At 42.6% G+C, this 16618-nt stretch overlaps 1 protein-coding gene across 1 annotated transcript; it reads right to left on the reverse strand.

Moving 5' to 3' along the window:
- Positions 1 to 211: 211 nt before the first annotated feature.
- esyt1a (extended synaptotagmin-like protein 1a) lies at positions 212 to 16080 on the reverse strand. The gene is made up of 31 exons (XM_035160150.2): positions 15129 to 16080; positions 14105 to 14146; positions 12221 to 12355; positions 11960 to 12033; positions 11699 to 11771; positions 11532 to 11621; positions 11386 to 11441; positions 10290 to 10410; positions 9923 to 10099; positions 9310 to 9392; positions 9091 to 9139; positions 8745 to 8834; positions 7838 to 7933; positions 7681 to 7752; positions 7511 to 7597; positions 7120 to 7269; positions 5753 to 5935; positions 5475 to 5651; positions 5283 to 5365; positions 5121 to 5169; positions 4945 to 5034; positions 3692 to 3787; positions 3477 to 3548; positions 3310 to 3396; positions 3033 to 3179; positions 2681 to 2808; positions 2362 to 2457; positions 2125 to 2256; positions 1924 to 2029; positions 1400 to 1449; positions 212 to 1296 (listed from the first exon to the last, which is right to left on the reverse strand). Exons 1-31 carry the CDS (start codon positions 15441 to 15443, stop codon positions 1269 to 1271), a joined length of 3234 nt encoding a protein of 1077 aa, XP_035016041.1. The 5' UTR covers positions 15444 to 16080; the 3' UTR covers positions 212 to 1268.
- Positions 16081 to 16618: the final 538 nt, after the last annotated feature.

The following is a 16618-nucleotide window of genomic DNA, read 5'->3' on the forward strand; positions in this document are numbered from 1 at the left end:
TTTGTAAAATAAATGTTCAATGTAGCTCGATGTAAATCATTGCAGCGACAAAAGTGATGTTGTGCTTTTACTTTGAAGACAAATTGCTACAAGAAAAAAAATTATCAAAATGATCTGAGATTTCGACCCATGGTTTGACCCATTTGCTGACCACTGTCGTAAATAGTCTGAGGATGTAGAAGAAAATATGAAAAACTTGCCAGACATCCAGTTTGATTTATGAGAGGGCAAACTTTAATCAAGAGATTCAGCAGCTACATGGTGATATGTTTAAATTATGTTAAAGCACAGCAGTTTTCTTCTTCATTTTGTGACACTTAAAAACACTATTTTCTTTCCATCACCACAGATCAGTGTCCAGACCTCTGTGGCGAGGTGACAGAGGTGTTGGAAGTTGTCTCACCGCTGTTGTACGAATATTTACTTGCCTCTAACGACTGTTAAGCTCAAAAGGCAAAATATAAAACATGGCCGGCGACATCGGCCTGTTGCACTTAGCGCGTACAAACACAATACAAACACAAAGAAGCATAAAGAACACCAGCAATGTGTTTTCAGTATCTACAAAGTTTTCTCTTCATAAAAGCACAGTGATTAAGACTCTGCGTACAGACCTCTGTTTTCAGTGGTAATGTGAGGGTCTAGGTTTGTAACACTTTGACTTATAAAAGTAACTTTCACAAAGCTCTGGTTAAAACATATAAAACTTCATTTGGAACATAATTCACAAACACTAAAAAAAACTGTGCACAGTTTTGTAATACTTAAGGCAATGATATAAACGTATAGTAACAGTAAAAGTATTTTTGGGATTCGTTTGAAGATTGTAGAAAATAAAAATGTAAAAGAAATCTGGTTCAGTTGTGTCGGACGCTGTAAATCCTTGAAACATTGTCAAACCACAGCATGAGCCCTTTTGTAAATAAAAGTCAAAGAGGACTTGTACATGCTTTTGAACACATATAAACTCGGTAGATTGTGCAACATAGTCGCATCGTTATCAAATATCTATTCAGCCAAAATATTCTACTGAAGAACCTGCGTGGATTCAGCACAGTTAACACTTCATGGATGAGAAGCTACATCTAAAAGTGTCATAAATACTGGTGGACTGTGTTTTCATGACGCACGTGTGCCGTCTTCTTTTTGTTTTTTCTTCAGTGATGATGGAAAATTGAATTTTAAGCCGAATACACAAACACACACGTCACAGATCACAGAAGCAACACTTATTGTTATATAGTATCGAAGATCAAGCATGGATCCTTCTAGTTGGCCTCTGCTACCAAATCGTACCTGGAAAAACAGAGAGGATACAATTTGTCACATCACTTAATATTTGCACATACATTTGCTTATACAACAAATATTGCTGCGTAGCTGTTTTTTAAATTATTACCATTGTGTGACACCAGCCTTCAGGTCTATTTGGTCCAAGTCCAGCTGCAGCTGAGAGCGACAAGGAAACAAAAAGATGATCTCCCACATTTCTCTATCCCTTGATTCTTGTGATAGCAACTACTGTATGTCAACACAAAGATATTCATGAGAGTACTACAACCAGTAGGCGATTTGTAGGGAGATGAGGGAGGATCCTTCTCCCGTATGAGAGAGAGAGAGCTGCATGTACACACTGAAAATGTGTGTATGCAGGCAAGCATCTTATAGTAAATGTCGATAACAAAATCTGAAGCTGAAGCTGCCAGCTCCTGCAAGATTTGCTTTGGCAGGACCCAAAGCAAAACAGGAGAAGGTCAGAGCAGAGACGTGGTCAAACATCAGTCATTTGGATATACAATTCCAAGTTATATTCACACCGAGTTTGGTGAAATCCGTCTATGTTTTGTTGAGTTATTTTACAAATCACCTACTGGGAACAACTACCTGTATTTCATGTGTGAGGCAGCACATGTAGATATTTACCTTGCCGATCAGGTCCCTCTCTCTGCTCATGAAGGAAACACTGTTCTTCACAGACAGGTCCAGTCTTCTCTGTGTGGACTCCTCCAGAGTGAAATCAAAATCAAACCTAAAGACCCAAGAAAAGAAAAAAGTGAGAGACATAAATTAAAATACACTCATCGCTTCTTTCACTGTCACCAGTCTCTCATTGGTTTTTCTTGCCTTTCGTTGAATTCCGGGTTGAGATCTCTCTTCTTGGTGCCGGTTCTCCTCTTGGTTGTAGCCTTCTTGTCCGGCAGCAGGATGAAGGAGACGTAAGGGTCGGCGCCGTCCTTGGAGCAGGCTGCCAGGGCTCTGTGGGCACACAGCAACCATGTTCACGCCATGTGATGGTATACGGTGGCTGCTCTGGGTCAAAGATGTGATCATTAAAGTAGTGTGTGTGTGTGATATGGAGACCTGCAGGAGTGAATGGTGATGAAAAGCCGGCTCTCCTCTGGGGAGTGGGCTATGGTGAGCTTCACCTGGCTTGCACCGTTTGCATTGTCACCGGCCCTGAAGACACAATGGAGGAAATGGGATTATTGATTTGTTAATGTCTTTTTATACACGAGCAAAACAAACACTGCCAGAGGGAAAAAAAACATTGGAAATCTATATATATCTTTATACTAGAAAACAGCCTTTAAAGGAAATCCTGATTTCAAGTCTCTTTGCAGTAGAGGCAGTGACGACACAATGGGACATTAGTCCCCGTGTGTGCATGTGTGTGACTCACATGGAGAATCCACTTCTGTGTCTGAGGTCGAGGTGGGATGGAACCCATCTGGGGATGAATTCTCCGGTGCCCTCATTACCTGCATCGCCTGGATCCCTGCGACCCGCCGCCAGCTGAGTGTCCAAGATCTGTAATCATTGTCAAAGTTAGCATGAGAGTGCTGACATCATCTGAAGTACTGTACATCTAATGTTGGACCAAGAGTAATTATTCAACAGTATGCTGTAAACTTCAGTACTCAGTGTATTGCATGATTGGTTCTATATGAACAGATACTTTTGAGTGATTCAATAAAAATACATCACAATCTAGACATTGCTCCTAAATGATTTACTGCAGCATAGAGCAGTACCCTGAGTGTGGCCCTCAGCAGGATCTGGCTCTCTGGTAGAACTCCATCCAGACTGAGCCAGCGGTCCAGCACCATGCCCGGCTCCAGCAGCACCTCCCTGAGAGGAAGAGTCAAGGACCCGAGGGTCTGACCCGAGCTGTGGGAGAGCTGGAAAAACACACACATATTTATTGTACATACAAAATCATGTTTTTTTTTCTGTATAAAAGTCACCTTTGCCAGTTTGGGCCTTCGATGACTTAATATAGATAATATAGATAATACTGAGGATTCTTACCTTGACTGTGAGTATTTCGTCTCTGGGGTCACGAACCAGGTAATGGAAGGCTTCGTCCCATCGAGGAGACGTGGAGCGCTCACAGATCTTGGGACAGAATCAATAGAAACATTATGACTTTTTTCGCATTTTCTTTGCTCAGTTTTAGATCTGAGTCATGATCCTACCTTGGTTTTATGTGTAACACCTTTGAGGATAATCTCAGCCCCGGCTTTTGGCTCCTTGCCGTTCTTCTTCAACTGAAATGGCATACACAGAATAATGTAATGCACGGCTACAGAGTCACTAAAAGCAACTATTGTCAACTCTTTCACCTCGTGAGGACAAACACATAACAATAAACATCTAATAGAACCCAGAGGACTCATAGATGTGATCTCACCGGCAGCCCATGGGCACGCTCCACATACACAAATAGCACCGCTGTGGATGGCACAACCTTGTTTTGGTACGACTGCTGCGACTGGTACTGCAGGATCTGCAGGAAACGATGCAGAAAGAGAGGGAAGAGAGAGTTTAGGTAAGATTACAGTGCAATAATAAATTTGTGGTTCTCTTGCAACACTGACAACAATTAAGTTACACAAAGCATCGTATAGTGCCCACACACATGAACCTCTTTCACAAGCCTCGGAGTGTGGTGAAGGGGTAAGGTTGTGGTGTTTCCTGTTGATTGGAAACTATTGTATCTGCCATAGCTACCAAATAACAGAGCAAAATGAGCACAGGTTCTGGGCTCTCACAGTGCAAGAGGCATCATTTAAAGGATAAGTTTTCATATTTCCAAACTTGCAATTATCATTCCCCCAGTCCCTGCTGGCTGTACAGCGGTCCACTGCGCAAAATGCACATCATTCTGCCAAATCAACTTAATGTTGCTGAGTCCCGGACCCAAATAACCCTCCAGAGGAAAGTATACGCTCCGAAACGAGGCACAGACAATGGAAACCCAAAGTGGGAAATTATTCGAGAGGAAGAGTACAGAACCCCACCAAGGCCCAACGGTCCCCTTATGAAACCATATTTAAATCCATCGGATTTGGATTTTTAACAAATTGCACACTCTCATGAATATCAGCCCAAGATCCATGAATTATTCTCTGAGAAATCAACAAACATATCATAAAATGACACAATGTTAAACAAAGTGGAAAATATAACTTCCCGTTTCTGCTGCCAGTTACATACCTAAATGTGTTGTTTCCTGATCTATACCACATCCTTCCTACAAGTTTCATGATAATACGTCCTGTGGTTTTTGCATAACTTTCTGCTGTCTTTCTGACAAACAAAGACACAAATGCAGACGAAAACATAAAATCCTCGGCAGAGGTGAAGATCCTGGTAGATAATCAGCTGATTTGGTTGAATCAGCCTGCTGAAGCCTCATATGACCTTGACATGAAAACTGTCCCCTTTAAAGGGAGTGAGATCATTAGCTTCAAAAGACTCATTACACCAAATCCTCCAACTGCACTGCATAGATCTTTACGAGCCATCCATTATCTAAAATTCTGGTCTTCCCCACGTTCAAAGTTCTTTCAGGTAAGAGAAAGAAAGATTTTCAAAACATACTCCTCGTATAAATCGTAGAATAAATAAATGATAATAAAATATCTAATTAAATAATCAAACCTGCTCCAGTCTGGGCAGGTCAGAGACTCTGGGCAGCCACTCCAGCATCAGGTGAACTCGGCCGGACTTCACATCATTTAAGGTGTACCACTGTGACGAGATTGACACAGAAAGATTACATTTAAGTATACATTTTTTTGTATATACTTAAATCATGTAAGCTATGTGTCACCCACCAAATCGATCAGTTGTGCACTGATGATATCTCGTAGATTAATCTTGAACCTGTAACGACAGAATTCTACTTTAGTTTTCCTTTCACTGACCCATTTTCCTTTAGTCACAAGAGCTGTGTAGTTTAGAGTTGGAAAATATTAATTTGTGACGTCAGGACACACCTCCCGAGGAAGTCGTCCTGATCGATGTCCTTGTCGAACAACTCAAAATGGATCTCCTGACCAGGAAGCTGCGTCAAAATCACCTAAATCGTAGAGAAAAATACAAATGAAATCCAATCTAATCTCTAATCTCTATCATTTCATCAGATTGGTACAAGAACTAACTAGTTGAGTACTAAACAGAGGAGGTACCTCATAGAGCTCATTCCAGAGTGGATTGAGGTTCTCTTTGATGGTGTGGCTGCGGAAGGTGATGCCTGCCACACGGATCTTGACGTAGGGGTCACTCTTCCCCTTCACTATTCCCCCCATGAAGTTGTCCTTGGCTATCAGGTTTTGGGCCTCGATCAGATGAATACGCAGCACTCCCTGCGGGTTCCAATAAGGACAGTGAGCGTTACAACAGTGCACGTTTGACAGATGTGTGAGTGGTGTCTGCCCCTGTCTGATTCTGGGCAACTATTCTTTACCTCAGTTGCGAACTCTGGGTCGGGCGTGGTGTGCTGCGGTCGTGTTGGTGGAGGTTTAGCCAGCCCGCCAGGCCCCATGGGGTTCAGTTCTGCTGGGATCCCCCCCTGACCCATCCCGGATCCAGAGGATAAAGGCCGGGGAGACGGAGTTGTAGGAGTGGCATCGTCGCTCAGCCACAAAACCTGACAGCAGGCAAGTAGGAGGTTATGGGGATCAGATGTCAAGCAGTAAATTACTGAGTTCAGTTTTTTCCTTGAACTAAGAATAAACTTCTGCATGACAGGGTAAACACAGGAGAGAAAATACAGGTTTCTGTGTGAGCATTTCTCTGGTCTTATGAGGACCACATGTTCTCACCACAACAGGAAGATGAGTCAGGAGGTTAGGGCGAAGTTCAGGCATGTGAATGTGAGTTTTGAACTGCTGCAATCGGCCAAAATGTACAGGAGCCTCCGAACTAGAAGGGCCAGACGACTTCCTCCCACAGGCTGTTAGGCTGCTAAACTCATGACTCTGCACTAAGTTTGCACTTTACCTCACACACACGGTACAGCCACCAACTTGCCACTACAGCCACTTTAGGTTTTACTATTGCAACATTTTAGATTTCATAACATTTTACATTCACACGCTCTTTTAAGACATTACAATAGATGGGACTCAGGGACAATGTGTGTTTTTCATTTTGTTTTTGTTTGTGTGATCTCCTTTAGTTTTCCATCTTATTTAGTGATCCCAGGGAAACGACATTTCATTCTGCCTGCACTACTGTTGTTTGTCTGGTTAAATGACAATAAAGTCTGATTTGATTTGATCTCCTGCTGCGGGGATCACACGTTTTTTGTTTACACCACATCGACACCGCCGTCGGACCTCATCACCTAAAACTCTCGAATCTTGCTGTCTTTCCAACTTCTGCATCTTCTACGTGTATCACACCTCTTTTTCATATCAGTATCCTTTTCTTTCTTTTCAGTTTTGCATCTGTCGCGTGTTAGAAACTTCATTAACGTGTCCACTCAATCGCAGTGAATTCTCCCGACCTAATCCTGCTGTGTTCTCACGTGGGCTCATCTGGAGCTCAGTGCGTGTCTGAAAGCAGCTTATGTGATATGATCACAAGGATTTTATGTCACTGGAAGACAGACACACAAAAGGTCTGTTTAAATTTGATATCTCTACACTGACAGGGTTGTCATGAGTCTGATATTTGAACTCAGAGGACCAGATGATAGCTTCAAAAGGCCAGTGGGTGCTGGTAGGATTTCAAAGTCTTCTACAAAGATACTTCAGCTGGGTTCTTCACATCTAATTTAGGCACTAGTTCCCGACACATATGTCTAAGTCCAAATGTGAAAAAACTAACCCGTAACACTATTTTGATGTAGATGCGACTGGCTGAATCAGAATTCTCCAGATGGAACCACTGGTCCATGGTGAGGTCAGGGGTCGCCATAATACGAGTCAGAGGGATGGACAAACTGCCGAGGGACAGAGCGCGGTCATCATCTTTGACCTGATTGAAAAAACAAGAACAGCACACATTATTTTAATATATATATTGTAATATATAACAGAGTTTTAATGGAGAGCACAAGGAAAGATATAAATCGTGAAGGGAAAGGGCTGTAAAAGAGGTAAAACGAGGAACAACCCAAGTGAAAATCATTATTTACTGTTCGAATCACCCTGACACCTTTGGGAATAGATGTACACAAAACTTAACTGGTGTGATAATTACTTGTCTAATGACTTACTTGAAAGTCGATATCTGTTTGTCGAGGATCCTGAATAAAGAAGGTGAAAGCATCCTCCCACACAGGGCGGTTGGTCCCATAACAAGTCTGCAGAAGAAAGTTAAAAACAATTATGTTTTATTCAAGCTACTTAGAAACCGTTTTATTTATTTATTTAGTTTTATTCTTACCTTGCTCTCTTTAGTCGTATCCTGAATGGAGACTTGCACTATTGGGCTTGGATCCTTATTGCCTTTTCTCATCTGTAACACGTTAAATACGAGGTGGGTAACAAATGAAAGTTTATGGTGCACCACACAACAGCATCTTGAATAGTTACAATCTTACAGGAAGGTCGTATGCTTGGTCGAGATAGATGGCTAAGATGGCAGCCGACGGAGGATCAGCCGTCTTACTGGTCAGGTCCTGGTTCTTCTGGATCACCTGGGAGAAGAACAGATGGACGCAAAGAACGTGAAAACGATCAAGGAACCTAAAAGCCGAAAGCCCCATAAAAAAAACGTCTAAAAATGTCACTACTTTGATAAATAGCAGAGAGGAACGGTGCATTATAGATTTATTGTTTGACAGTTTTGCATTGGCCTTTTTTAAAATATTTTGGTTGGTGTTTTTAAATTGCTTTCAGGTTGTTTTAAACTTTGTTCCTGAGATGAACTTCGTTTTGCCGTCAGGGGAAACCCAGAATAAACAATGCATGTAAATAATGACTAAAACCTTCCAGTCAAACCCGAAGGGGCGACTGTAGATTGTATATAAAGTCACATATTAGCTTTATTCTGACTTTGTTACAGATTTAGTTTTGTGTTTTATGTTGTTGTTTATACGTCAGTCCATACCTGATTTCTATTGTCGGTACAAGGAGATTTTCAAACCTAATTTAGCTCATTTTTCTGGTTGAATAAAGCTTCATTAAATACATTTAATCATAATAGCAACACTGATACGTATTAACATATCATTTTCGACTCAATAGGAAAAAAAGTTTAACTATTGATTTCCGTGATTTAAATCATTTTTATTTATTTCTCATCTCAAAACATGTTTATGACCATCAGGGCACAGTGTGTCCTGGTAAATAACAGATTTCACATGTGGATCGTGTAACCACAATGTTCCTGTTTGATTCTATTCTTTGCTGCTCGTCATCAGCCTCTTACCCCGTGTTTCTTTTGTCTCTCTGTATTGCCTTTATATGAAATCTGAGCACCTTTTGGTTATTTAGCTGCGGACTCACCTCGCTCAGTCTGTCAGCAGAGGACAGCAGAGAGAGCCACTCCAGACGGAGGTGAACGCTGCCCGTTGGGACGTCCTTCAGATTGAACCACTGTTTACAAAAAAAACCCAGAGGGGTTATTAAACACAATTATCACATTTTTTCCTCATCTGACTGAATTTCTTTGAGGCTGGACAGGATTTGAGGAGGGTGAGATCAGAGCAGATCACGAGGAGGCACATGGGATCTGCAGTGTCACATGCTAGAAGGATTAGTGCAGTCTCACTCAGATATTTTCCATGAGTAAAAAAAAATGTTTGCTGTTTGTAAAAAACAACTAAATGTAGTGGATCTTAGAGCTACTTACATCCTCCACCACTCGGGCCTTCTTCACGATATCAAGGTCCACCTTTACCCTGAAAGAGAGAGAGATAGAGAGAGGCAGAGAGAGAATCAATGAAGCCATGAATCTAAGAGGTCAGGGGTTTTAAATTTCAACAGAATCGTGGCCCATTGTGTGAAGAGCAGAGATGGACATGACATGAAAAGCACAAAGAGACCAAGTAAATGAGAATGAGTAAGCTACCTCCCCAGGAAGTCATCCTGGTCGGGGTCTTTGTCAAATACTTCCACTTCCAACTCCTGACCAGGTACTTCATGGACAATCACCTGACACACACACACATAAACACACATACACACACACACACACACACACACACACACACACACACACACACACACACACATAAATGGACAAATACACAACACACACCACAAATATACAAATAAAGATACAGCCACACACAGCACCATAAAACAAGGGCATGCAAACAGAGTCACAGTGACTTTTCATTTTTTTGCTCGGTAGATTTATATTAAAAAAAGTATCACGAGTAAAGACCAATGTGTCTCTGAGAAAGCAGTATTTGCAAAGATCTGCTTATCTCAGAAACAGCAGCTTCCTGTTTGTTACCAGAGAAGAAGATACAATCTCCACAAAACTGTTTTTCTCTGAAGTGCCAATGACATATTTACTAACGAAAGACTTGTGCAATCCCTATGAAGCAAGGACACCAACACCTAGCTGTAACTGTTAGCACACAAGCTGGTGGGTAGAGCAGCAAGGTCAACCATGTATTGTTGTTTTCTTAGCTCAGTTTCAGCTTCCTCCTCCTCCCTATGCCAGCCGCTCTCACCTCGTACATCTCCCTCCACTGTGGGTTCAGGTTGTTGTCCACGTGGTGGGAGGTGAAGATCTGGGTTCCGACGCGCAGGACGGCGTATGGGTCAGATTTCCCATCGATTAAGCCTTTGATGATTGTATCCTTGGCAGTCAGGTCCTCAGCCTCCAGCAGATGAATGCGGACGACTCCCTAGTGTTGACACACACAAAATACAAAATATAAACGTGGGTGGAAGATGTTTTGTCATTCATATTGGGAATTTGCTGTATGACCTTCAGGCTATGTGTTCTGCTTGCAGCTAATGTTGTCAGGCGGAGCTACTTCAGTCAATGTGGGGCCAGGTTTTTTTCCCCAGGCCGTTCGTTATGGAGACAGTTACCCTTGGGAGAGGGGAGCGGAGCTGTGCAACGTGCAGGTCAGCCACCAGGGGCACAGTGAGACGGTTGGGGAGCACCAGGTGGGAGGCAATTGCATCCATTATCAAAGTGTCCGACATGGCACTGCAAGTGAATGCAAGGGTGACATTGGGTACACAGAGGGAAGGGACACACAGACAAACTAACAAAGGCTATATACTACTGCTGACCGCATGAACGTGCATTAATAACAAGATATGCAGGTTCATGGCAACAGAACCAACAGGAAGCTCCTCTGATCTAAAGAAGAGGACAGTTTCCTGTTAAATAATGTTGGCTAACGGAGGAAGATAATCATCAAATAATGACAAACTGTCATTGAAAGTATTGCCAGAGGGGACTGATAGGTACTGATATAAGTTACACCTCTGACAATGCTTTATTATACAAAGATCTAAACACACATTGTGAATTTACATAATGAGTCACAGTATTACTTGTTGAATACAAGAACACCAGAACCGCATAAAGTTCTGACAAAGAATTAGCACTTTTAGATATTTTTCATTCATCAACAAAGTATATGAAAAAAACAAAACCAACAATGTGTTTCAATACTTTATGACCTAGTCTGTCTATGTTACTCAGCTCCGAGCTCTTTTGTTCCAACTGAACAAGTACAAACAATTTTTTATAAAATTTTATTCTAAAAATGCTCAGTAATGTGCTAACATCTGAAAAATTCTGATTGAAGAAAATAGTGCATTTTTGGGAACTATTTTTGGATGTTCTACGCTCACAGAGGAAAGAGCTCTCTGTAGTCTGTAGGATTAGATCAGTGTTGTTTTGGAGATTTCTTGACATAAGCAAAAATGAAGAATATTGCCTCCCTTTTCCTTTTAGCATGTGATCGCAAAGATCTGTCAATGTAAATAGAGAAAGCGCTTCTCTTATATAACAGATTCTCTGTGATTGCAGTTGCTGAATAAAATGTAAATTATCTGTAGTATCAGCTGAAACGGTTCTACAAAGTGCAGCCCCCAAACTTTTCTGCAGCACTACGACTTAAACAGGCACTTCTCATTAAAAATCATGTGCAATAATATGACGTCAACTCACTTCAGTCCAGGGATATCCAGTAGGTTGGTCAACCCAGTCCAGTTGATGTCCAGTTTCTACATACATCAAACATACGATACAGATGCATGTAACGGAAAATAAACAAGAACTCTATGTAACACAGTGGAAAAAGAGGAAACACTCACAGGCCTGCGAATGAAGAACATGGTGACGGCTCCAACGAGCGGCATGTCTCCGATCAGAGGCTCCAGGATCACACGCAGCATCCCATGGAGCTACGAAGAGAAAGATTTAACTGCAAGATTCAACTAAACATAACTATAACTAATAATGTACCAATATCTCTTCTTACCTGGATTCCCTTCACTCCGGCTTTGCAGAAGTACTTCTTGATTTCAACGTTGACTTCGACATCACCGGCATAGCTGCAATAGAAGAGCATTGACAAGTCCAGAGTCACAAAGTGAGGCAGTCAATACGAGCTACGATAAAGCTGATTTCTTTCTCCTGCTGAGTAAATATTGATCTGCTTCGTCAGATAAGGACAAACCCTCAGGAGGGACTCACAATACGCAAGCAGCAGAATAAAACAAGGTGGTAAAAGTGGAATTACCTCAGGTACAAATCCAGCATAACTTGTCTCTTATCGTTTTCCGTGTGAGCCTTCACACCAGCCACCCTCAGAGCCTGTGGACAAAGCAGCTGCTATTAAACAAAGCAAACAAAGACTCGTAGGGACATCAAAGATTCACGGGAAGAAATCCTCTTCTTTCTGTTCGCAATGAACAGGAGAGCGAGAGTAGTCATGTAAATATTACTCGGGTGACACAGTAACAAGAGAGACTGCTGCTTTAATGGCTGACAGCTCCTTTACCTTGTCTCCTATGTTGACCTTGGTGAAGCTGAGAGTCTGCAGATGCATACTAGATGCACGGATCGCAGGGGCAATGGTTTCCACCAGCAGCTTCTCCAGAAACTGGCCTATGAAGGGCCAAGCTTGCTGCAGGGTCTACATGACACAACATAAGGACATTCATTATTTTCTATTTTTAGAAATAGTAAAACTGCCATGCACTTAGCTTGCATAGAACTTACATTGAATAATCATGAACTACTTAGTGCATTTCATATTTGTATCCATAGTAAATTCATTCTGCGGGTAACAATTTGAGTTACCCTTCCCTTGAGTAAAATAACGTTTAGCAAAACATGTCAGCAAATAACAAAGAATAATTAACAGCCATTGACAAACACAGCCTGCACACAGCCAGGTTGAAAGGCTTTTTGTTGAAGGTTTAACAGAAATCCATCAAACAGGGGATTCGAAATTAAATTGAAATAGCTCAACCATCAATAATTCAGCGATGGTGTTTATCAAAGAAATGAATCCGGAGCCCTGCAGTTATAAGTCAAAAAAATTATCAGCAATGCTTTGATTAATCGATCCATAATTTCCCAGGAAAGAACGATGTACTTTGGCCTTGATTAGATGGAAATTAATGAATTAAAATGAATTGCTTGTGTAACCTAGAGAGTATCTCGGTGCACAGCAGGTCAGCAGAAAAGGCAAACATGAGATATTTCTCTAAAGGAAAGAATATAATTAAACATTTCTACAGTATAAGGTCTCTAATAGTTGATTAATTATGAATAAATATTAACGTGGGTTTGACGTGAGAATATTTTAAAAGAAAATGCATTTTATTTCTCACAATTAGTATGAAATTGGATAGCTGCGACCAGGAGCCTATGATTTCTAAGAAACTATGGAAACCGTGAAATGAAGCATTAGAGCAATGCATTTGATTGAATTCATTCATTTACACTGATAATCTAATAAACTGTGAATTGAATCCGTGTGTCAGTGTTTTCACCCGACACGGCCGCAGCCTCACACTTGTGTTAGCTTCAGCATGTCAGTGTGAGTTGTAAAGAGTGGGGCATCCAGTCCTGTCGGCAGCTGTTTACCAATCCTCTGACCTCCACCTCAACAAATCACAGGACTGGTGATGCGAAAAAAGCTCCTTCTACGTGTCTTATACATTATTTACGGCACAGTTATGAACGTGCATTTAGGAAAGAGCAGCTCCTCGCATTGCTTTAGCCACATCAGCTCCTTTTATGAGAACATTTTGTGGCTGATGTAGGTGCGTTAATGGCTGAAAGGGAGGCGGGTCAGAGTGAGCAGCTGGGTCACACGTCAGGAAACCCACAGGAGAGACATAGGCTCGTTGAAAGATGAGCCCAGCGAATAATCATCTCACGATCTGGGCTTCTGTCACCAAGTTCATTATGGTTTGTTTTTTTTCTTTCCTCCAGAAGGGCGATTCGCATTATTAGTATTCACACCCACGCCCGCTCCGTGCTGATGAGAAGTTACTGTACTGACAGAGAGACTGCAATATGATCTAATCCACTCTCCCCGCCTGTTAATTACACCAGTAGATTTTCTGCTCTGATGGAGAGGGGCTGCAGCGGGTCACCTCAAGTCCACACAAGTCGCTCTTTATGTTAATATCAAATGTGAGCCACTGAAGCTACTGATGCTGGAGAGACTCAAGTGACTCATGGACACCTTATCTTCAAATCATGTGTCGTTTCCTTTGCTCTGCTGAGAGTTCAGCTAAGTAAGTTAGAGCTTTCCTTAATCGTACAATGTGCTGCATTGTGACCTAGATAATTGTATTTTAAAAAGTTCCCCAATATAAAAAAATACAGCTGCACACATGCAAAGTCTTAGAGGAAAACAAAAACAAACCTTATTGATCCACTCCACTTTTTCCACGTCTGGAAAGTTGACCTGTGGACCAGTAAAATGGGTCAGGCATGAACTCAAATATGACAGGTTGGTGTAAAATGACATAGAACTATATGAAAAAAGTACTTTAAATACATGAGATGATTCATTTAAAAGACCCAATGTTTTCCTGGGTATACTTTTGTAAACTTCTACTTTTCTCCATATATTCCTCATGTAGTTTGTAATAGCAAAGTAATTCTAGTAGCTCTACTTGGTTGCAAATACAATCACAGGGTTTTTTTTCACTGTTAAATATTTGTTTGCATCCTTCAAATTAGAAGTATAGAGATAAAATGTCAGGATGCAATTAACCACACTCAGCAAATATGACTTTCCTCCAAACCACAGAGGCTTGAGATCTCAGATTAGGCCTATCTGCTCGAAAAACACAAACTGCCTCTCTCTCCCTCTCTCTCTCCAGATATGGTGGTCGTGGTCGCTGCCTCTGCTCTGCTGCATGTGAGGGATGTTTATGAGTCATCACGTTTTTCAGATTCTTACTGGCAGCGTATGGGAAAAGGAAGAGGAAACACTCAGAGAATCTCTATTATTGTTGTCGTATATAGACGAGGAATTTTGCAGGAGTCATGTTTTAACTCCTTAACGCTACAAAGAGCTCATCTGACATGTGGCAGCAGATCAGACTAATCTCCCTGCAGGCATTGCACAGAAGAAATGTCTGAACATGTGGGCTGATCTGGGACAGGAGGAGAACACAGTGAGCAGAAAAGGGTCCTGAATGCACATATTCATTTCATCTGAGTGTTGCAGTGAGACACTAGTGTCTCTGTCTTTCATGAGTTCACTTTCTGAACAAATAGTCTAACAAGTGCCAGCTAATGACAACTGTGTATTTAAGAGCCTGTGCAATGAATGGGATGATGAAAAAGCTGAGGTGCAGTTCAACCTGTGACAGATGAGACAGGTGATATGCATTGGGATGGGCTTGGTGGGTCAGCTGAAAGTGAGGCTGGGTCCTTACCCATGGTGGCATATCCATTTTGGTTCTGAAAACCTTACTGGTGGTGATTTTCGTCTCGTTCTCCAGAAGGTACATGGCAGACTTGAGCCTGAGCATCTTCTCCAGTCGACCGTGTTTCCATCCCATGTAGATCATCAGCACGAACAGGACCACGCTGATGCTGAAGCCGTAGTATCCGGCCAGGTACACGGGCAGGAGCGCAGCCAGGCATTTCCCAAACGACCACAGCACACTGACCGCGCGCTCGCCGGGGAGCTGGTCCGGTGGGGCCGGGGCTGCGGCCACCGAGCCCGGATCTGCGTCCGAGGCTGGCATCGCTTGTCTTCGCTGGATCGACCTGGCCTTCTCCTGCGTCGCTCTGCCTCTGTGAGTGACTGGGTGGCAGTGGCCAGTGGGGACTTACCACCGATGTATTGTGGAAGCCATGGAGATGTCACCGGTGAAGTGCTGGTTAGGGAATCGATTGATTAGAGCATGATCACGGGTCCCGATCTCCGCCCCCTTCCTCCGCTCAGCTCCGCAGGGCACCAAAATGAGCTATTCCGTGTTCCATTGACGTGTGAGCCTCCTCAGAAGGCGAGCACGGACCACGAGCAGAGAGGGCGGGCTCTGCTCGAATCCCTCCTTCAACACGAAGTCCTGCACGCATCTAAAACCTTTTCACTTGTGGCGTCTTGCAGGGACTCGCACAGTCACAGCTTTATGTGCACGGTGGTCGTACATACAGGCAGAGGACACCGTGGAACCACTACGCTCAGATTACTGTAATTACGCACCGGCTGTTTAACCCGTTATTTAAAATCCGTCTTCGTGCGCAAGCGCTCATGTCCACTGCAGCAGCTGAGCACCAACAGGTTCACCGACAGAAAAGGTGCATCAGCTTCATCCTCTCACGTCTATGAGCCACCGAGCTGCTCTCTCCTCCCCAGAGAGGATCCAAGCCGCTGGGGGAATGGGGGTGGGGGGGGAGTCGTGACACTACGAGGATATGCGCCAGTTGGCCACTTACGCAGTGTTTACGCACCACTACCATGTAAACCTAGATACACTGAGCACTTACAACCTATTTGTCACTCAGATGCGTTTATCTCCAGGTGATCCACACGATTCTGTAAGCTTGATTTATGCGTTGCAACTGTTACCGAGGAGAGCAGGTTGACATTGCTCCCCTGTTACCATGCAGGCTGCAGCCAGTTAGCTGCGGGCCTGTTTGCTCCCAGACTGATGATCCTTTATGTAAACAGACGAGAGAGAGAGAGAGAGAGAGCGCGCCTGCAGTAAGTCGGGCAATAATAATGAGGTCCTACTACAGTGATCCAAGAATTTGTAACAGGTTTACAACAGAAACCAAATAGAGAGGTAGCAAAGTCTATTTGGTTATCGGTGTCATTTGAGGGAAACAAGTGAATGAATGAAATGCTTTTAAAGTATCCATGTTGTCCTAACTCAAATGGGTTCACAATATATCGAGGTACTTCTGCCTGTACTTT

The sequence above is a fragment of the Hippoglossus stenolepis genome, chromosome 6, assembly GCF_022539355.2.
Source record: "Hippoglossus stenolepis isolate QCI-W04-F060 chromosome 6, HSTE1.2, whole genome shotgun sequence".
NCBI lineage: Eukaryota > Metazoa > Chordata > Actinopteri > Pleuronectiformes > Pleuronectidae > Hippoglossus > Hippoglossus stenolepis.

What these genes read in the sequence shown, in the direction of transcription:
- esyt1a (XM_035160150.2), bottom strand. Translation starts at nt 15,443, where the DNA reads ATGCCAGCCTCGGACGCAGATCCGGGCTCGGTGGCCGCAGCCCCGGCC. An exon ending in ATCACCATTCACTCCTGCAG is followed by an intron (nt 2,257 to 2,361) that starts GTCTCCATATCA and finishes GTGTGCCCACAG; the next exon opens with AGCCCTGGCAGCCTGCTCCA. An exon ending in AACCCGGAATTCAACGAAAG is followed by an intron (nt 2,030 to 2,124) that starts GCAAGAAAAACC and finishes TTGGGTCTTTAG; the next exon opens with GTTTGATTTTGATTTCACTC.